The sequence below is a fragment of the Lepidochelys kempii genome, chromosome 1 (genome assembly GCF_965140265.1).
Source record: "Lepidochelys kempii isolate rLepKem1 chromosome 1, rLepKem1.hap2, whole genome shotgun sequence".
Classification (NCBI taxonomy): Eukaryota; Metazoa; Chordata; order Testudines; family Cheloniidae; genus Lepidochelys; species Lepidochelys kempii.
In genome coordinates this window covers 231,093,874-231,120,299 of record NC_133256.1, presented here as the reverse complement: position 1 = coordinate 231,120,299, position 26,426 = coordinate 231,093,874, and the positions used below count along the sequence as shown (strand labels likewise).

General features: G+C 40.5%; 2 protein-coding genes across 2 annotated transcripts in view; one reads left to right on the top strand and one right to left on the bottom strand.

The window, feature by feature from the left end:
- The window catches only part of GYS2 (glycogen synthase 2), a 68,505-nt gene extending 55,902 nt beyond the window's left edge, over nt 1-12,603 (top strand). Inside the window, exons 12-16 of the mRNA XM_073329679.1 lie at nt 2,810-2,936; nt 5,017-5,112; nt 6,473-6,636; nt 7,986-8,066; nt 12,295-12,603. Of these exons, the coding sequence (XP_073185780.1) occupies nt 2,810-2,936; nt 5,017-5,112; nt 6,473-6,636; nt 7,986-8,066; nt 12,295-12,510 (684 nt within the window). The 3' untranslated portion in view covers nt 12,511-12,603. The remainder of the gene's footprint in view (nt 1-2,809; nt 2,937-5,016; nt 5,113-6,472; nt 6,637-7,985; nt 8,067-12,294) is intronic.
- Nucleotides 12,604-17,465: 4,862 nt separating this feature from the next.
- Nucleotides 17,466-24,518, bottom strand: SPX (spexin hormone). The gene is made up of 6 exons (XM_073329673.1): nt 24,460-24,518; nt 23,470-23,550; nt 23,299-23,356; nt 21,811-21,873; nt 20,804-20,887; nt 17,466-17,655 (listed from the first exon to the last, which is right to left on the bottom strand). The coding sequence occupies exons 1-6, from the start codon at nt 24,463-24,465 to the stop codon at nt 17,597-17,599; spliced, it is 351 nt and encodes a 116-aa protein (XP_073185774.1). The 5' UTR covers nt 24,466-24,518; the 3' UTR covers nt 17,466-17,596.
- Between the last annotated feature and the right edge of the window lie 1,908 nt (nt 24,519-26,426).

Sequence of the window (26,426 nt, the reverse complement as noted above, 5' to 3'; positions counted from 1 at the left end):
GCCTGAAAAGGTGCCTGATGGGGTTCGGGGCTGCAGGCCCACTCCTGTTGAAGCCCTGAGCCCCGGCAGGAACACCCCACAGATCTGAACCCCTAAGACTCCCCTCCCTGCTGGGCAGAAGCCCCTACCCCACCATCCCGCTGCAAGGTAGAGGTCCCAAGCTTCTCCACCTTCCCGCTCCCTCCCCAGCCTGGTAAGTGGAGAACTGGGGGGAGGTGTGGGGGCTTCGCAAGCTGCATTTTAGTGGTAAAAGAGCCATATGTGGCTCACAAGCCACAGTTTAGCCACCCCTGCCCTAACCCATAATGTTCAATTATGTTGCTTTTCTTATTAAAAAGAGGGGATGATGTCACCAATGAACCATCTGAAGATTAGTTTTAGATGTCAACAATATTTCCACAATAGGTTTATATGAAGAGATTATAAAAGAAAAGGTACCATGTATGTAGAGGGGTGAACATAAGAGTGGCCATACTGGATCAGACCAAAAGTCCATCTAGTCCGTATTCTGTCTTCTGACAGTGGCCAATGCCAGGTGCCCCAAAGGGAATGAACAGAAGAGGTAATCATCAAATGATCCATTCCCTGTCGCCCATACCCAGCTTCTGGCAAACAGAGTCTAGGGACACCATTCCTGTCCATTCTGGCTAATAGCCATTGATGGACCTATCCTCCATGAACTTATCTAGTTCTTTTTTGAACCCTCTTATAGTCTTGGCCTTCATAACATCCTCTGACAAGGAGTTCCACAGGTTGACTGTGCATTGTGTGAAGAAATACTTCCTTTTGTTTCTTTTAAACCTGCTGCCTATTAATTTCATTTGGTGACCCCTAGTTCTTGTGTTATGAGAAGGAGTAAATAACACTTATTTACTTTCTCCCCACCAGTCACAATTTTATAGACCTCTATCATAGCCCCCTTACTCATCTCTTTTCAAGCTGAAAAGTCCCAGTCTTATTAATCTCCCCTCATATGGAAGCCGTTCCATACCCCTAATAATTTTTGTTGCCCTTTTTTCTGAAGCTTTTCCAAGTCCAGTATATCTTTTTTGAGATGCAGCGACCACATCTGCACACAGTATTCAAGATGTGGGTGTACCATGGATTTATATAGAGGCAATACGATATTTTCTGCCTTATTATTAAGGCTACATTTGTGTCACAGAGGTCATGGAATCTGTGACTTCCAGAGACCTCCCTGACATTCTCTGCTTCAGCCCCAGGGACTGCTGGACTCCAGCTGGCAGCCAGCAGGGCCCTGGCAGGGTTCCGGCAACAGCAGCAACGGGGCCCCCCGCAAGGGTCCAGTGACAGGTGACTGACCCCGAGGGGGCTCTCCTCAGTGTTCCAGGGATAGGCGACAGCTTCACACAGGGTGGAGGGAAAGGGGAACACCTTGGGCGAGTGGCTGGAGGTGTCCCGTTTTCTCTGTGGGAAATATGGTCACCCTGCATCTTCCAGCTGCCCCGAGCAGAGGATGAACCCCACAGCTCCCAGCCACCACAGTGGTGGCGGGAAACCATGGAGCCACAGAAGCAAAAGCCACAGACAGGTTGCGGGCTCTGTGAATTTTTATTTATTGCCCATGACCTGTCCATGACTTTTCCTAAAAATAACTGACAAAATCGTAGCGTTACTTATTATCTATCCCTTTCTTAATGATTCCCAACATTCTGTTCGCTTTTTTGACTGTCGCTGCACACTGTGTGGATGTTTTCAGAGAACTATCCACAATGACTCCAAGATCTTTCTTGAGTGGCAACAGCCAATTTAGACCCCATCATTTTATATGTACAGTTGAGATTATGTTTTCCAATGTGCATTACTTTGCACTTATCAACATTGAATTTCATCTGCCATTTTGTTGCCCAGTCAACTAGTTTTGAGAGATCCTTTTGAAGCTCTTCACAGTCTGCTTGGCACTTAATTATCTTGAGCAATTTTGTATCATCTGCAAATTTTGCCACCTCACTGTTTATCCCTTTTTTTCCAGATCATTTATGAATACGTTGAATAGGACTGGCCCCAGTACAGATCCCTGGGGGGATACCATTATTGACCTCTCTCCATTCTGAAAACTGACCATTTATTCCTACCCTTTGTTTCCTATCTTTTAACCAGTTACCAATCCATGAGAGGATCTTCCCTCTTATCCCATGACAGCTTACTTTGCGTAAGAGCCTTTGGTGAGGGACCTTGTCAAAGGCTTTCTGAAAATCTAAGTACATTATATCCACTGGATTCCCCCTTGTCCACATGCTTGTTGACCCCCTCAAAGAATTCTAGTAGATTGGTGAGGCATGATTTCCCTTTACAAAAACCATGTTAACTGTTCCCCAACAAATTATGTTCATCTATGTGTCTGACAATTTTGTTCTTTACTATAAGTTTCAAACAGTTTGACCAGTACTGAAGTCTGGCTTACCGGCCTGTAATTGCCGGGATCACCTCTGGAGCCCTTTTAAAAAATTGGTGCCATACTAGCTATCCTCCAGTCATTTGGTATAGAAGCTGTTTTAAATAATAGGTTACAGACTACAGTTAATAGTTCTGCAATTTCACATTTGAGTTCCTTCAGAACTCTTAGGTGAATGCCATCTGGTCCTGGTGACTTATTACTGTTTAATAAAATTATGAATGTTACCAAACTGGGCTTTGTACAAATAGAATTAGGGAGGGACACAGAAGGCAATGTCCAGATTTCTAGGCTTAGGCTAGAGCTGAAGGCACTAACTGCTTGATCTCTTATATAATTAAAAATACTGATTTTATTTTTCTTGCGGCTCTAATTTAAGTTTTGAATATCTAGGTGATATTACACCCAGAGTTCCTGTCTTCAACAAGTCCATTATTACCCATGGACTATGAAGATTTTGTCAGAGGCTGCCATTTGGGGGTGTTTCCCTCATACTATGAGCCTTGGGGTTATACTCCAGGTAAGCAATCTTTAGGTTGACTGTTGTCAGAATTTTAATATGCATTTTACCACTCAGGGCATTTAAAAAGATGGAGTAGCTTGCCATTCAGTTTCTACTGTATTGATGTAAGAATGCTTTTGACTCTGTTTCCTCTCTGTTACAAAGTTTCTGCTGATGGCAGAGTTCTTAGATCAGATTTTTAGCTGGTGTAAATTGGCATTGCTCCATTGACTGAAAACCATCCAGCGTTGTCCCTGCTTTGGACCCTGACTTTCCCACAATCACATGTAAACTTTCTGTCTGCTGTAGCATCAGAAGACCAATCCATTTTGTATGCAGTAACATCAAGCATCCACCCTTTAAAAAAAGAGATTTGGAGGAAAGTATATATTGCACTAATGAGGCAATAAAATAGACAACCCAAAATGCCCTCAGCTGGTGTAATTTGACATAACTGCATTGATTTCAATGGTGTGATGCACATTTACACTATCTGGTCATAATATTTTCACAGTCTGCTGGATATTTCTGTTGGTATTTACCATGAACACTTAGAAGTAGCAATAGAGACCAAGGACTCAGGACATGCACTGGACATCGGTGGAGCTCACAGTGACCAATTTTCATGACAGCCTGGCATATGATCAAGAGTTTTGGAAGAAGGCTATAAAAATGGCCAACCACAAATAGGGAAGTAGCAAAAATGAAGACAACAACTTACAAGTAGTAACAGATAAGCCTCATAGGATTAAGGTGAGAGATTTAAAGGCGCAGTGGCAGTCAGGTTTTCAACCTAGGAATTAGGGCCCAGATGCTCTAAGATATTTTGGTGCCTAACTCCCATTGTGCCCAAATATCTTTGAGGATCTAGGGCTAAGTGCCTAACTTCCATTTGTGCCTTTGAAAATATCTCCCTTAGTTTGGGTGCTTATCTGAAGCATATCTGTAGTTAGCCAATGAATCTGAGTAGAAATCTCACAAGCTCAAGCTTTCTCAGACAATACTTAATACTTCCTGTTTCCTGTTCCAACTGGGTCACAATTATCTGGCTGTATTTCAGCACTTTCTCCTCTTGTCCCGGCCCAAACCACGATACGGGGGAAAAAAATTGTGAGAGCTGGGGAAGATTTTGATGATAGACTTTAGATTAGCTTAACATAGAAAAGTTTGGCTGGTACTCAGTTTGAGGAAGTGGTTCTGCTCATCCTAATGGGTTACCTATATGCATCTCCCAAGAATAAAAACAGACCCTTCTTGATGGATTTTTACTTTCATCCTAATCCTAAATTCTATATCTGATATCAGTCCTATTGTCATATAGGTTTTTCTAATGGCATTTTAAGTGTTAAAGATCTAACATGTCTGATTTAAACTGTATGCTGCTTTGTACAGGAAACATGCCTTCCTTTATGGAAGAACCTGTTGGTGCTCAATACATAATAAGAAGAATTATTTATTTATTTATTTATTTATCACTAATAGTAATAAAAGGGGAACACAATTTGATATCATATTTATGATTTATAGCACAATTTGCGCTGCAGCTACTGTATAATTGGAAAAATAATTAGATAGAATTGCTTTGAAATCATATTTTTATGATTTTTCTCCCTGTGACCTAAGGTACAGAAGCCAGTTTACAAATATGGGAGATTAATTCTGAGGTCGAAGTCCTGCATTTGGGCAGTTAGATTTGCAAATCTGTACATGAAATGAGCATGTGCACACAGCAGGTGCCGAATTCTAAGCCAAAGGAAGGGTCTGGACATTGCATTTAGGCTCCCACATGTGAACACTGGGCTCACAGGGTATTCATTGGAGCTAGCTGGAAAATAGAAATAAGTGCTTGCAAAAAAAATGGGAAACAAATTTCCATTTCTCATCAAAATGTCACTTTCTTTGAACTTTTCTGATTGAATGGCAGTGGAGGCGGGGGAGAACACACAGCAAAAATCATGCTGGTTTTTCATTGAGATCTTCTGACCAGCTCTGGCACTGACAGGGCTTTACATCATTCTATTTTCTGTTTCTATCCACTCAAGATGAAACCGAGCCAAGCACATTGACATGAAATCTCTTTTTATGTCTCTTTCGGTAGCTGAATGCACTGTGATGGGCATTCCCAGTGTGACCACAAACCTCTCTGGATTTGGCTGTTTCATGCAGGAGCATGTAGCTGACCCAGCTGCTTATGGTGAGCTTGTTAACAGTGCTTCAAAACTCATCCCATTTCGGAACCCAACTAACCAGTTGTTTTGTGACTGTGCATATTGCACTTTCTCTTCTTGCTGAATAAAGATCATTGATGGACAAACCCCAAAGTTCAGCTATTTGGTTTGAATTGAAAGTTTAGGTGTTTATCCAAAACCTTTCCAGTTCTTCTCTGTCCTGTTTTTTTTTTTAACCCAGCTAGCTCGTTAGCCCTTCTTCCAACTCAACTATCTCCTTCCTTCAATCCCTTCCAATTAGACTATATATTAGTCTTTCTAAGGGAGTAGTGGAAATCTGCCTCTGCTTTAAGACTCCATGATGGATTTACTGGGATTAGCAACAACGGTTTGTGGAGTTCATGAAAGAGAGAGGATAACTTGTCTAAACCAAAGTGAGATTCTTATTTACAATAATGCCCTTTTAAAGCACTTTTATGATGTAATGGGGCCTTAATATAAATGAGAATCAAGGCCCACATCCTTAAGATCTGTCCCATAGCCCCGAATCTTCAAAGAAGGAGGTTAAAAAAGAACAAGATGTTGGCACATCATAAAGACATTGCATTACAGAATTTGATGGGCAATAGCAAAGGCCTATTTGCAAATCCTTATTACTCTCATGGATCACAACCAATTTTCACCAAACTTCCAAAAAGTACATGCGTGTCAATGGCTGCAAAAATAGGTATTTCCATGGAGATAGCTGTCTGGCTGTAAAATCCTAGTGGCGACAAAGCACTATAGTTTTACCCATTGTTGTGAGTCATGTTCAACCACAGATGCTGGATAAAGTGTTGACCTTGACTAGCAACATTGAGGTAATCGTTACCTGTGCCTTGTCTCCACTAGGATTTTACATTGAGATAGCTAACTCAAGTTAGCTGTCTCAATGTAAAAACACACCATCTTTTGCAGAGAAGACACAGCCTGTGTCATAGGGACTATCTCTTGTCTGCCAAATTTCACACCACCACCGCACACCACTGAGTCACCACAGGTATTCAAAAAAGGTAGCAATTTTTTTTATAATGGAAAAGTGAATTTTTTTACCACACAAAAGCACTTGCACCATTTTTGCACAGACTTTAAAACAATAAAAGCTGTCCTAAGCTGAGAACAGATCTGCTAAATTTCAGCCTGAAAGGTAAAAAATCAAAAGCATTTCTCACCAGTTGCTGAAATGACCTGTTAGAATGGAAACACTTGTCACACCTTGCTCCACGTATTAAAAAAACAACCTGTTGTATTTAAAAGATTATGTGTAAAGAAAGATAGAAATTAAATTTAAAAGGTCAAAAGCTCGCTTCCATACCTGTTCATCTGCGACTTTGTTTTTGTCCTCAGGCATTTACATAGTTGACAGGAGGTACCGCTCTCCTGATGAGTCATGTAACCAGCTGACTCAGTTCTTGTATGGATTTTGCCAGCAGTCACGGCGTCAGAGGATCATCCAGAGAAATCGAACTGAGAGGCTCTCAGACCTACTGGATTGGAGATATTTAGGAAGGGTATACGAATGTGTTTAGTGGGTATATAACAAGCCATTGGCCCAAACACACATCCACCACAATGGTTATTGGGGATAAAATCTGTCATCATTAGCACCAAGGCCCCAATTCAGGGAAGTCTCCCTATTAACTTACAGTTAAGCATGTGCTCTAGTACCCACTTATTCCCAAGCTGAGGAATCACCTTGATCTGCTTGTTTCAAGAAGGAGCCAAACACAATGTGGTCCTTATGCTCCCAAGCACAAAGACTGCACAAGGCTAGTGCCACTGGCAGCATGAGCCTCTCCAAACTGGACAATGGAGAGTGGGCATTATATCATTTTCAGGGATGGTGCAGCAGCATCGCTAGACCTAGAGAGGCAATGGGTGGGCGTTGCACCCAAGTGATTTCAGAGCAAAAGTGTAATTGACTTTCAATTAGATTTGTGCTCCCAAGTCACCTGGGCATTTTTGAAAATCCCACCTATTACCTACCTGCCTAAAATACCATTGGGATTCTGCACCATTCCCAAACCAGGATTGTGCTGTGAAAGCCAAATAACACCCTTAGCCTACTACAGAGAATGATGCAATATCACACATTAGCCAGAGGGAGGTATATCCGTATTCTAAAGTCCACAGGTGAAGAGATGAGTAAAATGTACCACTTCTTTAATTACTATGTGCCTTAGCCTGCATTGGGATCCGTCTGGGAGGACCTTATGTCCATGTGGATCCTATTACAGGATCACAGCCTGACACAGTAAACTGTCATTTCGGTGTGCGCCCTTGTGCAAACCTCATGGAGTTTGAAGTATTGCAAAACCGTCAGACTGGTTTTTTGAATTCGCAAAACCATGTCAAAGTCACAAATCTATTCTCCTTACAATGTCTTCATTTTTGAAGGACGAGTCAGTTTTAACATGTGTACTGTATGTACTGTGTTACAATATTACATTCATGAGCATAAATAAATAAATATTTCCACTCAGGAAAGAAACTTGTGCTATATTTTTAGGGATAAAAGAATCACCCCACCCCCACCAGAAAACTAGACTGGCTGAAGTGGGTGCCCTAGTCTTTAATCTCACAAAAGTGAGAATGGAGTATCTTCACTGAAGCCAAAGAAGCAGATTCTGCCCAGTTACTCCAGTATAAATCTCTCAGGATTTGATCATTACTTCAGTGCAATGTGTCCAGAGTTTCACAAGGGCCATCCAAACTGGGTTAGCCTCAGTTAAAGATTCATTCAATCTTTTGTCAGTGTCTTCTTTGAGAAGACAATAGTGTTACTTTCCCTCTCACTGCCTAAATGTGCCCAAGTCTTCATTGGGTTTTTGCACATGTAGACCTCTGTTTTCTATTGCAGTACTACATGCATGCCAGGCACCTGGCTCTGAGCAGAACTTTCCCAGATAAATTTGAGATGGAACCAAATGCTCCACCAAAGGTATGTCTATCCTTATAGGTGATTTTTGTCTGCATTTAATTACTGTCTTGAGAGAGAAAAAGAGAGGACAGATGAACAGTGTTTGGTTTAACCTAAGAGCGTAAAGAACTCAATATACTTTATTACAGTTAAGTTTTACCAAATTCTGATAGAGTGTATGGATGCCCAATAGAAAACCCCATGAACTAGAATACGGGGTCAGATTCTCAGCTGGTGCACACTAACTTTGATGGAACTATGCCAATTTAGGCCAGCTGAAGATCTGGCCTGTTGGGTAGAAACTGCTAATTTCTATTTTTGCTCCCCATAAAACCCATAGGAAGGGTGCTTTGCAGGCCCTCTGCAACAGGAGCTTTGAAGGGGCATTCTGGAAAAGGGTCTGGGGCAAGGAAGCAGGGTCTGCAAATAGATGCACATATACGCCCTGACCCAGCCTCTCTGCATATTCTCATGCAAATTATTTGTACTTCTGGCAGGAATAATCTGAATAGTTCACAGGAGGGGAAGGCTGAGGATGGAGTAAAGGCCACACATTCAATCTACTTTTGTAGCATACTGCATATATATGGCCTCATTTGGGGAGGCATTATGCTCAGTTCTAAATTTAGGAGCCAGGTTATTTAAAACTTAATCAAGGCACTTCATATGGCAATTCATTTTTTAAAAATAACAGCTAGTGATGGGGGCCCAAACCAAAACCCTTGATCCAGATTTGGATCTGGGTTGGCAATTGTGAACACTCAAAAATTTAGGAAAGTTCAGACTGAAGTTTTTTCAGCTCATACGCACCTACGTTCAGGAGTATTCAGGTTAGGAGGTTCGATTCTATCCCTCATATTGATATTTGAGAGGGATTTTTCAAACTGTTGCACTGATGTAAATCCAGTAATTCCACTAACCAGTTTACTTAGTGTAAATGGAAAATTTATCCTGGAAGTTTTGAGAATCTTGAAGTTGATGAGAGTTGGTTAAGGTTAGGGGTAAGGTTAGTGTTGGCACCTCACAATAGATGGGCTTGGACCACGTATTTTGGTTTTGGACCGAAAATTTAGATTTCAGTCAATCTCTATTAATAAGAAAGGTTTATGAAACGCGGGGGAATTTTAAAGGGAAAAGCAGAAGACACTTCTGAGACCAATTACCTCATAAAAATTAGAATATTGATCTACTTCATTGTTTTGCAGTTTGCTACATTTTATAGCTGCTGCAGGGGGAGTTAAATTCAGTGTTTTGAAATTAACGTGCATATTAGGAAGCTGGATTAATACTATTTTAGAACTCCTTCCAGACTATTAAGAGTTAAAGAGCATGACAGAAGACTTCGGAAACCTAATTTGCAATAAGATCTTAGAGCTGATTTATGATATGGCCTTGGTGTTATAATAATTTAGCCATGTGTGCAAAACCAGCCTTGAACTCCTCCAAAGATATGGGGAGTTGAAGGTTGTACCACATCTTATTCAAAAGGTAGTTTTCCGTAGATTGGCAATAAGGTCTCAGATGTCAGATTATAATACAGTAACTCCTCACTTAACATTGTAGTTACGTTCCTGAAAAATGCGACTTTAAGCAAATCCAATTTCCCCATAAGAATTAATGTAAATAGGGGAGGTTAGGTTCCAGGAAAAAAATTTTCACCAGACAAAAAACTGTATTTTATTTGTATATGTATATGTATATGTATATGTATATGTATATGTATATATACACACACACACACAGTATAAGTTTTAAACAAGCAATTTAATACTGTACACAGCAATGATGATTGTGAAGCTTGGTTGAGGTGGTGAAGTTAGAGGGTGGGATATTTCCCAGGGAATGCCTTCCTACTAAATGATGAACTAGCACTTGGCTGAGCCCTCAAGGGTTAACATGTTGTTAATGTAGCCTCACACTCTACAAGGCAGCACAAATGGAGGGAGGGGGGGACTGCATGGCAAACAGAGACACACACCCTGTGTGTAGGAGAGAGAGAGAATTGCGCATTGCCCCTTTAAGTACGCTGACACCATTCTAAGTACATTGCCTTTTAAAAAGATCAAGAAGTTGAGACAGCAGCTGTGGCCAGCAAGCTCTCTCCGTCCTGAACCCTGTCCTGTCCTCACCCTGCTCTATATGGAGATGGGGTAAGCGGGGGGCAGGAGTAGAGGGGAGGGGGACACCCTGACATTAGCCCCCCCTTCTCCCCTCCCCTGCACAGCAAGCAGGAGGCTCCTGGGAGCAGCTCCAAGGCAGAGGGCAGGAGCAGGACATGGCAGTGGGGGGAGGGACAACTGAACTGCCAGCAATTGGTAGCCTGCTGGGCGGCTGCCGCACAGGGAACTTCAGGGAGGAGGGAGCTGGTAGAGGGGCTGCTGGTCCACCCTGGTTCCAAGCCCCCAGCAGCTAGCTGCAATGGGCTGCTCTTCCTGCAAGCAGTGGATAAAGCAGGCGGCAGCCAAACAACGTTAGAAGGGAGCACTGCACAACTTTAAGCGAGCATGTTCCCTCATTGATCAGCAACGTGACAACATTAACCAGGATGACTTTAAGTGAGGAGTTCCTGTACTTAAAGCTGAGAAGGGTATTTTGCATACAATCCTTATTTTTAACTACTAAAAATATTCCTCTTAGGGCGAAACTTTTCACACCAAGGGTTAACTTTTCAAAAAGCTGGACTCTGCTTTGTGGGGTGCAAATAGTGTTATGTGAGCAGCTAAGTACCTTAGGGGTGCCTGAAAGTACCTGCATGAACCAAAGTGAACTTGCAGTGAAATACAGGCACAACTCCAAGTGTGAAAACAGAGGCCTGACAAAGGCTTCACTTTTTGAATGATCTTTAATCTGTTTGAAACTGAATTTTATTATTTTTTTTTGTAGGGTTTGACAAACTGTATGTAGATTTGGGGGAGTTCTGGCCATTCTGAGTTACCAGATGGAAAATGAGCAGAACTCTTAATTTATAGATGCTTCTTTGTTTTCCCACATCATTCCATTTTAAAACCTGCAGCTCTGTATTGCCATGAAGAATATGGACTTTTCCTGTTAAAATTTTATTTAAAATTCGCAGGTGCCTGGGCTAGATCATGCCTGACAGGCATGGCCTGGGGATAAAACAAATTGCACTGCTGCAAAGAGAGAGCCCCAGGATGCCTCCACGAGCTACTTGTCAAGCAAGGGGAGCACACCCGTTGCTATACTCCTTACGGGCTGCAGCTTACTCCCCCTGCTGCATCAGTATGGTTCTGCAGGCCACGGCTGAGAGTGCTAGGGTGTGCAGGACCCCAGAGGGGAAGGAAAAGGACAGCCCCTGCACTCTTCAGAATTCTGCCTGGCCCTTATGTAGGCTACACAGCAGATGGGGAACACCTCCATCCCACTTCACTTAGTTTTCATATGGCTCCTCCGTGTAAGTTGCATCAACTTTGACTCCCTATCACACAGGCAGTAAATAGACCGAAGGGAGTCTAAGTTTGGTGTATGGGGCAGGTGTGGCCTTCATTCCCTTATACACAGGGACCTACCACATTCACAGCGATGAAAAACATGTTGCAGACCATGAAATCTGGTCTTTTGTGTGCTTTTACTCTACACTATACAGATTTCATGGGGGAGACTAGCATTTCTCAAATTGGGGGTTCTGACTCAAAAAAGAGTTGCGGGGGGGAGGGGGGTGGCAGTCACAAGATTATCTTGTGGGGGCAGGGGTGTCACGTTATTGCCACTCTTACTTTCGTGCTGCCTTCAGAGCTGAGCATCCAGAGAGTAGCGGCTGTTGGCCAGGTGCCCAGCTCTCAAGGCAGCACCCCGCCAGCAGCAGTAAGTAAGGGTGGCAATGCCATGCCAGGCCACCCTTACTTCTACGCTGCTGCCTTCAGAGCTGAGTGGTGGGAGAGTGGCAGCTGCTGACTGAGGGCCGAGCTCTGCAGGCAGCAGCACAGAAGTAAGGGTAGCAATACCTCCTACAATAACCTTGTGACCCCCCACCCCCAACTCCTTTTTTGGGTCAGGACCTGTACAATTACAACACTGTGAAATTTCAGATTTAAATAGCTGAAATCCTAAAATTTACTATTTAAAAATCTTATGACCATGAAATTAACCAAAATGGACCGTGAATTTGGTAGAGCCCTACTTGTACATCAGTTTTGCCTTGGCCTTCTGGATATATTGACCTATCGTCACTCTGTGTAACTAAACTAGCTGCGCTGGTGTAATGTTTATTTGTTGCTTATGTCTCTGGCAGACGGAAGGTTTCAGGTACCCCAGGCCTTCATCAGTACCACCATCGCCTTCTGTCTCTCAGCATTCCAGCCCTCATCATAGCGAGGATGAAGATGAGGATGAAAGATACGATGAGGATAAAGAGGCCGAAAGAGACAGACAAAACATAAAGTCACCTTTTTCCCTCGGAGCACTGCCACAAGGAAAGAAAAAGCAGTATGGAGAATATAGGAACTGAATTCCTTTGCTGTCACCGCAACATGCTCTTCATCCACTAAAGAGCATCCAAGTGTAGGCTAGTCAATCTCTGTGTTAAGGGCAGTGCAGTGTGGTTAGGGAATCTTAAACAGACATTACTTGGGTTAAACTATTTGAAAACCTAATTATGTTTTACCTTACAAGTAAATGGTAATTCTCCTCTCTACTTTGAAGGTAGAAGACGAGATTTTTCCAAGCTTATTTAACCTAGAGAATGTGACAAACTCCGTGTGATAGCTCCAGCTAGATCGCACGTCCCGTAGATCAGATTTTTGTCTGTGTAATTATTTGAACTTAGCTGTAATCCATGAAGACAGGTCCATTATAGTCATTCCAAATGAATACCCTACTCCCATCCCTTCCTCTCCCCTTGCAAACAGACATCACCTTTGAGCCCTGAATTGGAACATTTTGGAGAACTAGTTACCTGGGAAAACCTTGTCAGGGTTTTAAAAAAAAAATATTGAAAAGAAAATGGTATGTTTTTCTTCTGCTGTTTCTCCTATTCTAAATGTGCATCATTTTCCGAAAGTTTTTAAAGTGCACAGAAATCTCTTGGTGCTGCTTGTGGGAAAATTATCTGGTGTTACTCCGTGGGCATTTGCATTTTCAGATGAAGTCATCTGATGGAGTTGTCTAGAGCCACAAAAAACAGCCCACTTTTTTCAATTTCTTTTGAATGCTCTGTTTTATTGCATTTTTACTCTCTCCGCTGAGGTTTGCTGATGAAGTTTGGGGAGAAAAATTAATGTGATTTGTCTCAAGCAAGCTATAAAATCCCTGAAAATGATTCCTTGCCTCTGTGAATAAATCCACATGCCACATTGTGATAGGATAACAGTGTTTTCAAAAATCTAAATTTTAAAGGTGATGACCTTACCTCTATCTGTTAATGGGAAATTTCCAGGACAAGATGACCTCCTATAGAACTACCTGAGTTAGCAGTGTTCATTAGTTAGCTGTGGTACCACCAGAGACAACTGAGGTCAAGGCGCTTTTTTGCTAGACATTGTGCAGTCACATAATGAGAGATAGTCCTTCCCCAGAAGAGCTCACAGTCTAAGTAGACAAACTGTAAGAGGGGAAACAAAGGCACACAGTGGTGCACTGATTCACTCAAAATCACCACACAGCAGATCATCAGCAGAAAGGGGAACAGAACCAGGTCTCCAGAGTCCTAGTCCAGAGCTCTATTCAGCAGACAAGACTGCCCCTTCTTATTGTAATGCAGAGAAAATAAATGGGCCCAGCTCTTGTACCCTCCGTACTAAATGTGGGAGGTTGCCCTTTAAAATATCTGACCAAACCCCTCAAATGAAAGGTGCAACGTGAAAAAAAATAAGAGGAGTGAACTTGAAATAATGAGTAGTGCTTTCCTGTAAGGTGCAATGCTATGTCAAAGTCTGCCCTGACTTACCCTGGTCCCATAGAACCCTAATGAGTTCAGCAGGCAAGCCAAGGCAGCATTGTCTGTGGAGTTCTCTTCAGTTTCTATGCTCCGGTATATCTGAGGTAAATGAATTACAGGAATAAGTTGTGAGAGTATAATTTTCAAAAGTGCCTAAGTCCTATTTTCAAAAGAGAATTAGGCCCAGATCCTCAAAGGAACTTGGGCATTAAATCAATGGGAACTAAGTGCTTAAATACATTTAGGTCTTCAGCACTTAGGAGTGAATTACAATGAAACTTAGGCTCCAGAATGCCTACGGACCAGATTCTTAAAGGTATTTAGGTGTTTAAAGATGGAGATAGGCCCTCAGTGGGATTTTTAAAAGCATATAGGCCCCATTGGGAGTTACTTCTGAAGTCACTTGTTAAAATGGGATTTAGATTTCTAACTCACAAAGGTGTTTTTTAAAATTATACACCTAGAAGAAAACACCAGGTTTCTATGACACAAAGATAAATGTGTGTATCACATCAGTCACTGCCCGTGAAATGATGATGAAGAAAAGAAAAATAACAAACAATAAGATGACATTTTTCATGAGAACTTATGTTGCAAAATGATGAAAGCCAAATATAAATACCCATTTTGTTCAGAAAACTTTCTGAATGGGGGTGGGGCAGGGGAGAACAACTGGATTTCATCACAAAGCTGTTCATAATGAATATTATTCCTTGCTCTAGTAATTTCTTTTTACTCACTTAAACTACCCATGCAGCTTCACTAGGATACAACAGATCATACTCTCAGCGGGTACAAGTGGGCAATGTGCTGTTCACTTAATAGAGCTACCATCTAGAGCTGAGCAGAAAACATGTTTCCCATCTTCCAAGAAGTTTCAAGATTTTTGAAAAGTATTTTCACACTGACCTAGCATGAAAAGTCAAAATCTGGACAACATTTTCTAACCAAAACATTGAAAAATGTCATATTGGGTCAGAATTTTTTTATTTTTTTATTATTATAAGTTAACTTAAATTTCGAAACAAAAATGTCATTGTGACCTGAAAATGGAACTTTCATTTTGAAAGTGTTGAAAAGGGACATTTCTTCCCAAACTTTTTTTTCCCCAAATCTTTTCTAAACAGGAAATTTGTCAAAATTGACCTTTTCCCATAAACTCTTTTAGTTTTGACAAATCGACATTTTCCGACATACATGCTAAGTCAAAAATTTACTGACAAGCTCTACTGCATTAAAACAACTTAACTCATTCTTTCTGGATCTGTCCCACAGAGTTGCAATGAGCAACATACATGATCCAATGTGCAGATTCCCACAAGATTAAATCCTATACCCATTTTCAGCCATGGCCCCAGTATGTAAGACCATTGGGGAAAATAGTGAGTTGGCTTGTGCTCAAATGCCAAAAATATCCCAATGACACCCAGCTCTTTGTTTCAATCCCATCAGACTCACACACTGCAGTCAACTGACCAGCTTCCTACACAATTGGATGAAAACCAGTTGACTCAAGCTTCACCCAGAGGAGAGTGAGATGATGCTGGTAAAAAGGAGAAAAAAACAAAACACCTTTGATGATCTGGCAGAGATCCCTCTATCTAGGACACTGTCCTCTGCTTATCAAAGTCACGCATGGTCTCTTGACTCCCTTCTATAACTAGATGCCCCAAGCAGCCTACTTTCTCACATGAATACTGTCTCCTTTCCCACAGTAGCCAAAGTGATCTATGCCTCACACCACTAGGCTTACTCATTTTAATTCTGCCCTGAATGTTAGAGGTGGTTTTCAAGAGCATGATGTGTTTTAAATATTACCAAACATTTTTGCCTTTTGATCGTATGAAGGTAGTAAGGACTTAAAATAAGCATTCACCTAAGACACCAGCTCACCAAAGGTCAGCCCCCATTGATTTAATCTCATTATTGGGTCACTAATTGGCATCTGACAAACTTGGCAGTAGTTAGCTGTCATATTGAAAACATGAAGGCTCCAAGAACAGCTCATTTCCAAGTAAGGCAGACCTTTTATTTATTTTCATGACATTTGTAAGGAATTGTCCACGCTAGTGGGCATGGACCTACAGTAAAACATAAAAAAGTCCATTAATCTTGAATATAGCTAATGTTTTTCTGTAGCTCTGAAATGTTCAGGCACATGAAGGTTAGGATAATCTAACAGATCAGTAGATACATAACCCCTCTACTTTTCTCCAAGGTACGGTACAACCCCAGCTCATGCCAAAAAAAAATACAGAAACACCTGAGGCATTCAGATTAGACTTCATCCAAAGTCCTTTGAAGTAAATAAAAAGATTCCCATTGACTTCATTTGGGCTACAGCTGAAGCCCGTAAGTGGGATTTTGAATGAATGGAGTGATCTAACACCCCCCATGCCTGGGTGATTTAGCTCTGTTTCAAAAACCAGGATTTGGTCGTAGTCCATCGAATAATTTCCCCCAAAACTGATTAAAAATTTAGCTAAATTACCAGAAGTATCAATCAACACATCAAAGAAATTAATTCCTCCATTATTTCAGCTGTGTTGTTTTCAGGCATGTGGGAAACAACATTGCATTGATTGCAAATTAGTGGCATTAATCAATGCTGACATCATGAGACAGATCACAGGCAAATGGTTTTGAAAAAAAAAGAAACCTAGTTGCTGGGACACAAGTATCCTGCGGCTATTCTTTACTTACATAACTCCAGAACACTTTCGGTAATTACCATATAACTACATAGCAATGTGAAACATGTCCAGATCAGTGTGGAATAGCAATTAGCTAATTCAAGTGTAATTCCTATATTGCAGCTCAGAAAGCAAATAAGTAAATACATCAATTGCATAAAAATGTGTAATTACATATATTTTCGTGCAATTTCCCTATTGCCATTTGTGGCTAGATTTACTGCTGGCACAACACCACAAACTTCAGCTGATAACAGTGGTGAATTTATCCCATGATCATTAGGAAGGCTCCCAATCCTGGTAAGAATTACACATGTGCATATCTTTATACACTGTGAATAGTTTGATGGGATTACTCACAGTATATAAAAGATAAGCATATATTTTAATTTTGCAGGATTAAGGCCTAGATAGGTAGCCTGTTGATTGTTCACTACAGTATGAAATATCTCCAGCAGAAATCACCTGCTTTGCTGCTCCATATACTAGACGCATTCTAATACTTCATTGATTTAACTGGAACATCAATAGACTGCAAGAGCACTGCAGGTGGATTGCAGGACCAGTAATGTGGTGGTGAAAGAGTCAGCTGCTGTCATAGGTTAAAAAGTGTTTACGTGCACAGTTGGTTGGAATATGGTGAAAGTTTTTCCATGAGAAGGTTTTGGAAAAATTATCAAAAACAATTCAATACCGATATGATGTCTGGGTCCTGTAAGCTAAGACATTCCAGTGGTTTTTAAATTTTGGGTGGCACGCAATGAGGTTTAAGATAGGAAATCAAATTTAAAATAGTTTCCGTACTGAACAATAACCTTTAATCAGTTTGCATTCAAAATGCAAAAATGGCTCCAAGCTTTATTCCTTCAGAACACAGGCGGAGTCAGATGAATCAGAATATTTTGCTTACATAGACCATGGGTTCAAGGGAGATGAATAGGCATGTTGATGCAACTTGAAATATTTCACCAGTTTAATAGATTGTCTGTTAAGTATCCAGGGTGATCGTTGGTTTCTTCTTCAGCTGCAAGACAATAAAGACAAGATATGAGCTGCATGAAAGGAAAAGTCTTAAAACACAGGAAGTTCAGCTGCTAAAGTGACAGAGAAACCTGAGACATACCCCTATTATATGTAACTATCTGGGGAAAAACAGGGGGCTTTGTGATGTAAGTAGTGATGATTTATGTTTTCTGTGTTACTGGACTTTTAAATACAAGATGATTGCCTGCTTGCTAGAAGCCAGGGCTATATATTATGTCAGGATGGAGGATCTTAAAGACAATAAAAGAAACAACATTTCTGGGAAGGAGATAGCAGTGTATTTGTTCTTTCGTTGGGCATTCTCCTTAATCTTTAATCAAAAATAAAAATCATCTAGGTTGAAAATGCATGCCTTACTCTATGCACTCTGACTCTGTCATCCCCTAGCACACTAAAAGGTCATGTTTTTCTGTACGGGGTTTTCATAAAAGCTGTAACCAGACTCTTCACGCAGGAGTTAATGTAATCAGAGTTAAATAATAAATCAGAACAACCAGAAGAGTAAGTTTGGGCGTATAGAGGAGGGGGAAAATACATTTTTTTTCTGTTGAGATTTGGGTCATTTAGCAGGGGAAGGCTCTCACACCAGGTATGAGAGCAGATTGAAAAAAGGGGGAGGGGGGAGCATAAAATTCTAAAATTTCTAAGTATTTCATAGGTTTCAGAATTTAACCCATTTTTCATTTTCTTGAAATTCTTTCCTCAGTTGTTTCCTCAAATTTTTTTGCTTATACAAATGAAAACAAAAGTCTGTAAAGTTTGATACAAATGGCAATGAAAAAATTATAGTAAAAAAGTCAATTTGTTGTTTTTGTGGGCAGAATTTTTGTGTGTGTGTGTGTAAAACTTAGCTCTGATAGCAAGATTATGAAGGACAGGAAGAAGAATGGAGCTAGATTAAAAGGGGGAGCATGGGGAGGAACAGAAAGAAACCAGGGGCCAGATCCTCAACTTGTAAAATGTCAGAACTTTATCCACTTCAACTGAGTTATTAAAGTTTACACCAGCTAAAGATCTGGCCCAGCGTCTGTATGGTGGAGTAGTGTAAACTCAGGGAAAATTTAAAATTAAGTAATTTTGAACTGGCTCTTGAAATGAAGGGGAAGCTGGGGGGTGGGGTAGGATGAGAGGTTAAATGGTTACATAAGCACTGTGTTTGACAGCTATGTTTCTGTAACAATCTTTTGTGACACTAGATCCATGGTCAAGTATGTTGACCACCACAATTAAATCCATGTTGAGTGACATTCACCTTTGTGCAAAGGGCCCACAGAAAACTTACACACCAGTGAATTCCCACTTTTTATTTTGAGGGCTTAAATGATGAATAGGTTTTGTATTTGCTCTCGGTAAAGGAGGGAATTGGATGATAAGAGTCTTACCTTCCTTTCTGATTTCTTTGCAAAGAAGAAAAGTACTTAGGGCTCAATTCTATAGGGGGTAGAGCGCTCTGGCCTTAGACTAGCACAACACATATGCATGCGCTTATCTTTAAAGAAGTCCTGTTGACCTGTTTAGGCTATTGATGGTTTAATTAAGCACATCCTGAAGCACTTTGCTGGATTGCAAGCAAAGCGCTCAGCACCTTGGAGGAGCAAGCCCTTAATAAAGATAAGGAATTGGTGAGTTGTGGCAATTAACATTTCCAGCCACACATGCTTAATCAGGTCTGTCGTATCTCCTATTTTCTGGTTATAAGGCTGACACTGTGGTTCCTTTTTTCTTTGTGAACAATAACAAACTGGAAAATACAGTTAACTTTCTTTTACAGGGCTTGAACTTGATGTGGTTTCCTGCTGTCATTAGTAACACACAAGGCCAAATTCACTAGGTTCACAAATTCACCTTCAGCCTGCACACTGTGTACAAGATACTATGTTTAATATTAAGACCTTTCACTCGGTTCTGCCATTTTTGCTCGGGCAAAACCCTTGTTGACTTTTTAAGTTGAGGGGAGTTTTGCCTGAGGCAGAATAGAAGACCTGAACGCTTTTCTTAATATTAAGCACAACATATTGGGAGTTTTGCCAGAAAAGGACAGGACTGGGCCCAGTACAAGCGCATACATATAGCGTGAGATTTTGTGATGGGCTTGTTTTTACTATGTAAAGAAGGTGTGTTCTTAACTCACGTTAGGTAACCTGAGGCAAAATTCTAGTGAAGACAAGACAGTTTGTAGTGTTCAAATGAGTTAGCAGGTTGAGTAAAAGGCTATGGGAGACTATAGGGTTTACCTTGACTTGCTAACACATGTAAAAACTACAGACTGCCTTGTCTCACTAGGTTTTTCCCTCAGATTAGCTAACTCGAGTAAAGAGCACACCTTTTTTTCATAGTGAAGACAACGCTGCAGAGGCAGAGCATAGAATTCACTGCCCACAAGAGGCTAAGGGGACTTTAAGCCACCTTGGTGCCTTCCCAATCCTAGGCTGTTCCAGGGACTGGCAAAACCCCCAGCATAATTGACACAGCTCTGGGTGCCTGTCTAAGTTACCACAGCCTCCTGCGGCTTCCTATGGACCACAGCGCTGCTTGGTTTTGCCACAGCTCTGTGTGCTGCAGCCCCACCTCCTGCCCCAGCCTTTCCCTCAACATACCCCCTATGCCAGGGCATTGTGGGGTCCTTGGGAGGCAGCTTTAGCACCGTCATCCACAGTGCCTGTGGTGTGGCTTTTAGGGCTTTTTCACATCAGCCCAATGTACCCGGTGTAAAGGAGCCAGAGGCGGGGGTACAGATCTCGCCCGTGAACTGTATTCTTCAGAAACAGGAACCCAAAAGAGGAGTTTGCTATTGGAATGTCAAGTCACTATAAACAGTCCCTAGAGCCCAAACAAACAAGTGTCAAGATAACAAGAAGTGAGTCCAGAATTATGGTGGTGAAATTAACCAACAGAAATGAGAAAAGCAAACAGCAAAGCAGGATAAGCCAACATTTATCCTTCCATCAGTTCTCAGATATATGTTCCAATCTCTCTTACTGTAACCTCTAATACAATATACGTGAGGGCATAGTTTCTACTTGTAATCAGCCAAATGAGATCTTCTCAGATTCATTTTAAAGCATTAATAAATGGAGTATTCATAAACCCTTTAGAAGCGCAGAGTGTAAAATAAATGATGCATTTACCTTCTTGTGCTTTCCGTAAGGAGTTAAGAAATATTTCTGCAGCCTCCGACAGAGCTATAGGATTTGTATTTTGGCTGCGTGTTTCTGGAGAGACAAAGCCAACACACTTTCTCAGATCTAAACCTATACCAATGAAGCACAGTTAGCCAATGTGTGTCTGCAAAATTTCTGCATTTCACATTCTGCCCTTGCTTTTTTTTAAACTTTACAAGTTGAGAACAAAAGGGACACTTTTAAAAAATATATATTTTTATAGGCTGTTTCAGTCACTTTCTATACAATTCTCTGCCTGAAAATAGCCCATTAAGTCACTAAGAGAAAACAACCTCATAATCTTCTTAAAGAGAGGGAAACAAATGTAATTCTTCCTAAAGCCTCCTTACAGCGTGAAAGGTACATTCTCTTTTTGCATACATTTGTTATCTAATTGCAAGGTTCAGTTTGCACCATAAATATAGTCTAAATGAGTGTTTTCTCTACCGTCATAGTTTGACACATTACAGTAATCAAGAACATACCTTTATTTTATTTTACTTTTTGCCAACAAAGAGAGAAAGTTAAAGGGGTCTGCTTGTTCTCTCGCTTACACCAAGTAAATCAGGAATAATTTAGTGTAAGATGATGCATTTAAACTGGCGTTAGTGAGAGGAGATTTAGGCTGTTAGTCTCTCCAATGAGATTTTTGAAATGATTAAGCTATTCAACTCTTAATATTCACTGCTCCTTTGAATTTGATTCTAACAAAACAAAACATTAAAAAGTAGCTTCCCTCAGTTTAATTTTTCCCATTTTCTCCTCCTCCCATGAGAGAATGTTTTGTTTACTGTTAAACTGAAGCTTTCTGCATTTCTTATGCACCTGCTGTTCACATCCACCTGATCAATTCTGATGCACATCATTTTTGGGAGGGAATGAGGGTTATAATATAATATATAATTATATTATATTATATAAGGAATAATATAATAGTTTTTCCCTTTAAAAAAAACATTTCCAGATGAGCTTACCTAGCTGCAATCTGTCATAGAGGTCCTTCCTCTGGCTCTCATCTGAGATGAATCGACGTCCCTCTAATAAATCAATGGAAAGGGGGTGAAAACAAAGCACCATACCCATGTGAACCATAACTAGAGATCCCTAAAATAGTAATTTCAAACTGTTTTATAATAACATTTATACAACCATACAAACTTTCTAGTGATATATATCTCCATCTGTCTGAGATCCGTTGATTTCAGCGCAATCTAAATCATAGAACAGAATGTTTTATCGGAGCTACATTCTGTTCCAAAGGGCTGATGATTTTCAGCCTTTTCCATTGTTTTATTAACTTTTTCTAGGAGTTGCAGGTGAAATTTACCAGCCTCTTCTTTCACATGCCTTTGCTGTGCTACATCCCTGACACCCTATAAATCAACTGCTTTTAAAGGAACATTGTCATTTTTTAAAAAGAAAATATGTGATACTCAAACAAATTACTTTGAATGTGTCAGTAATAGCAATAAACAGATTAGTAAAATTACAACACATTATTAAAAATATCAGTTTGTTTTTAAACCAGGGGCCAAATTCTCTGCTGGCATAAATGGAGGCAGCTTTCTTGACTTTGGTGAATTTTCTCCCATTTGCAAATATTTTGGCCCTTTATTTTTTAAAATTATTTATGCTGTTTGTGTTTTGCATTTCTATGAGTGTAGACTGTGAAATTGATTTTTTTTTTTTGTCTATAGGAAATTTTACTGTTAGATTCTCATTGCTGTATTGTTTGGGTGGCAAACACAATCCAAAATGTTTATTTTGTTGTGTTGTTTTTTTTAAAAAAAAGCTGTTTCCATTGGATTGTTTAAAAAAATGGTAAAATTTCCATTGGATCATAGTTTTTTTCTTTAAACCACAAAATTTCAATTTGGATCAAAATTTGATTATTAAGCACTATCCCTTTAATGCTGGACTAACAAAAATAGATTCATTTACAGAATGCACTACCAAGATATAGGTAACACTGTCTTTCCATCCTTGATAGCAGATGTCTCTTGTGGTATGAATTCCCAGCACAAGCCAAAAGGTTTGTATTAGAAAATTCTGCTACCCTGTTGTTTGTGGAGATGCTTTAATAAAGCACAGGCGAGAACAAGGAATAATTAAATATATCAAATGTATGTTAAGTCTTTTAAAAATCAGTGTCAGAAGGGAAAGTTATTTTTTCCAGTAGATTTAACAACCAACCTGTAATTACATTTCTTTTGGAAATGTTTAAGCATTTTTTGTTCCAAAATTACAATTGTTTTTCTTCACAAAAAACAATAGCAATGCTTTCAAGGTAAGAAGGGATCACATTTAACACATCCCTATGATCCTTTGAGCTTCCATCTCCACTCCCCTCCCCTGCTATTTACTACCCCTCAGTTTTCTGCTTGTGTTGAATAAAGCATATAAAGAACAATCCATTGGTAGAGACGTTACATTCCTTAAAGCTGAAATAGCTTGGGACTTACGTGCACCCTTTAAATAGAGCATAGCCTGAGGAGTCCAGTTTCTTCTTTGGAAGTGACCCTTCACACCAAAGGAGAGAAAAGTGACCTGTTATCACAGCCCCGTCACTAACAACAACAACCACCTGTGAGAGTTATTAATGCATGTACATTCATTTAGATAAAGCACTTTACCTGAGGAGCACTCCAGGAGTAAGAGATGAAAGAAGCTGCAAGGAACAGGGCTATGGCAGGAGCTGTCAGTCTACGTAATCCCTGCACAGGACAAGCAACCACAGGGACATGAGAAATTGCACCCTTTCTGCTCAGCTTCATCTTCTGATGTTATTCCAGACCCCCTTTGCTTCTAAAATCCCTCTCTTCCACTGATTACATCACAGCCAAGCCACATCAAATTTAAGGAGAGGTTGGATATTAATATCAGACCATGTGAAGTTCCCTTATGGATGTAAATTACCATTGACATGAGAACTTTGTATGCTTTCTTTTACAAATATGCAAGGTCCTCAGACACTGCGGTGATGGACACCGTCTATAAACCCAGAGAGAGAGGTTAGATAATATAAATCACCAGTTTACACTAAACCCTGGATGATAATGAGATGATAGGCAAATATTTCTATATTCCAATGTAGGGGACTTGGCATTTTAAAAACAGTAAGGCAGATCACTGCTTTCTCGGTAAGTAACCATTGTTAAACTTAGTGTCAGATTTACATTAACCAGGATATTGACTGATCATACAAATGTTATTGTAAACACATACTAAAATCTTGGGTTTTGCACACTGACCCAGCACTTGCAAAGGAATATACCAAACACAAATCCTATGTAAAGCAAGCTGAATCTCTACTTTGTATACACAAAGCAAGCCTTGTTTTTCATGCATTGATGCATGTGACAAGTAAGTGATAGCATACAGCTATCATGACTCACAGATGTTTGTTTGATCCTGTCTGTTTTAGAAGTTGTGCTGTTAATGGCTTAATCTGCTTGGTTTACAGTACACTGAAAATCACCATAACATTTTTTCTTGTTTTCTAACTTAAAAATAAAACCTTACAAACCACCCCCATTGTTCCTAAAATAATACATACAACTAAAACTGTAGGAGAAACTACTATTTACCAAAATGTTTCCAAGTATCAAAAGCTTCTTACTTACCTTCATACTTAGTTCCCCTGTAAATCAGTAGTCTTGGATAGGGTGAGCTAGGATTGTGTGTTAAGAGATTTGATCTGGTTGCAATTTGGGGTTCCCTTTTTAAGTCTTCTGAGTAAAAATCCCCACCCCCTTTACAGTAGAGTGGAGGACTCTAAAGGGACCTCTTGTCAGTCCTGGCGATGGAGAAGTAGAAGGTCTGATGCCTCCTCAGGGGGACTTGCAGACTTGCAGGGAGTCAGGGAAATGATTGAAGGGCGGACCCCACAGACATGGAGATTCACCCCATTAGCCAGGCGACTTTCTGAATACATCAATATCACCGTCAAAACTTCTCCCACAAATTTCCCAGTAAAACCTCACTGTCATGCAGGACGATCAATAACTGCAGCCAGCAGCAAATATTAATAAGGATAACGAGCTCTTGCTTTGGGTAACCTATCTATTGTGTATCAGGTTGGCGTAGATTGCGGCAACTAAAAAGCGATCCTGCCGAAAAGTTAGTAAATTATTTTCAAGCGTCACAATCTGCCAAGGTGTGAGACAAGAGAGACTGAAAAAAGCCAGCATGGCCAGTGTAGCCAGTTTTAATGCTGGCTAACATAATAGGAATAAGTCTCTTCTTTTTTTCTGTCGCACTCTTGCCTATTGTTTTGTCACAGCCAAGCAAAACCAAAAGGATAAGTAGAATTTTTAAACCATTAAAGCCTTACTTCCTTTGCAGTCTTGACAGTCACAACTACATGGAGGGGCTGGAGTAAAAGCCCAGTTCATGGAACAAACCTTCCTTGAGTAGTTAGAGGCACAGAACAACCCAGACAACCATGAAAGAACAGGAATCTGAAGAATTAAGTGTCAGACCCTGAAATTAAGGGTCCTTGTATAAATGATTAATAAATGTTACAAGCACATTAAATACATGACAGGTATGTGTTACGGATTACTATAAGGACACTAGTAGATGTAATAGAATGATATAAGTCATGGTTATAAGCATTTTATTGGCCTATTGGATTCTATAGCAATCTATAATATTTGAGTAAACATTTGTCAAAACATCTATTCATCATCAACCTTGTATAAACAATGTACAAATACACCCTTTATATAAAGAGTGACTACATCAGATACTGGTCACTCTCAGTGACAAGATACTGAACTAGATGGATCACTGGTTTGATCTAGTCTGGCAATTCCTATCCCTCTAGGGAAGGGAGTAAATATTCTTACATTCTAATCCCAGCTTCAGTACCAACTGCCTGCATGGCAAGCGTCTTCACTTCGGTGCCTACATTTCCTCATCTGTAAAATGGGATCAATACTTCCCCAACAGGGGTCTCGTGAAGGGAATGTCCAGAGAGCCAAGTGAGCAGATGAGCAACAGAAGAGGCAAGAATAACAGTAAAAATAGTGCTGTTCTCATGGATAGGGTTGTTACTGTGCATATTTATTAGGTGACCGGGCTTGCGGTCAAAGCAAAAAGAGTCTTCCTAGCTTGTGATAAATATGTGCTCGTATGGAGACATGGGTGGGCAATGTGCAGATGGATTTTGTTAAGGTCCCTACCTTTGCTGACTTTTGGGCTTCTTTGGCCGTGGTTGCCCTCTTCAAGGGCTGCCTATGCCAGTACTACGCTTAAGCACAATGCCACTAGTAGGTGGAGAGCAGCCACACTTTTGCTGAAGGGGGACGCAGTTACGTCCTCTGGAGATGAGGCTGTGGCTGTAGAAGAGTCAGACTTCATGACAGATACTGGGCAAGGTTGGGTAACAGTGGTACAGAGTTGGGGTCCTAGTTGTGTTGTGGGTGCAAGAAATAAGGGGGCAGCTTAGATTATGTCCTCACACAACCAAGGTGGTAGTGGTGGAACTGCATCAGCAGTCTATGTATCTGTATCTTTTAGAAAAGATAAGTCACCATGCACCCTTAACTGGCAGAAGGGATTCTACTTGCATCTTCTACGAGTTGAA

Coding starts and splice junctions, on each gene's coding strand:
- SPX (XM_073329673.1), bottom strand. Junction 23,357..23,469: donor ACTCCTGGAGTGCTCCTCAG/GTAAAGTGCTTT, acceptor TTTGGTGTGAAG/GGTCACTTCCAAAGAAGAAA. Junction 21,874..23,298: donor GCTCTATTTAAAGGGTGCAC/GTAAGTCCCAAG, acceptor TTGATTTATTAG/AGGGACGTCGATTCATCTCA.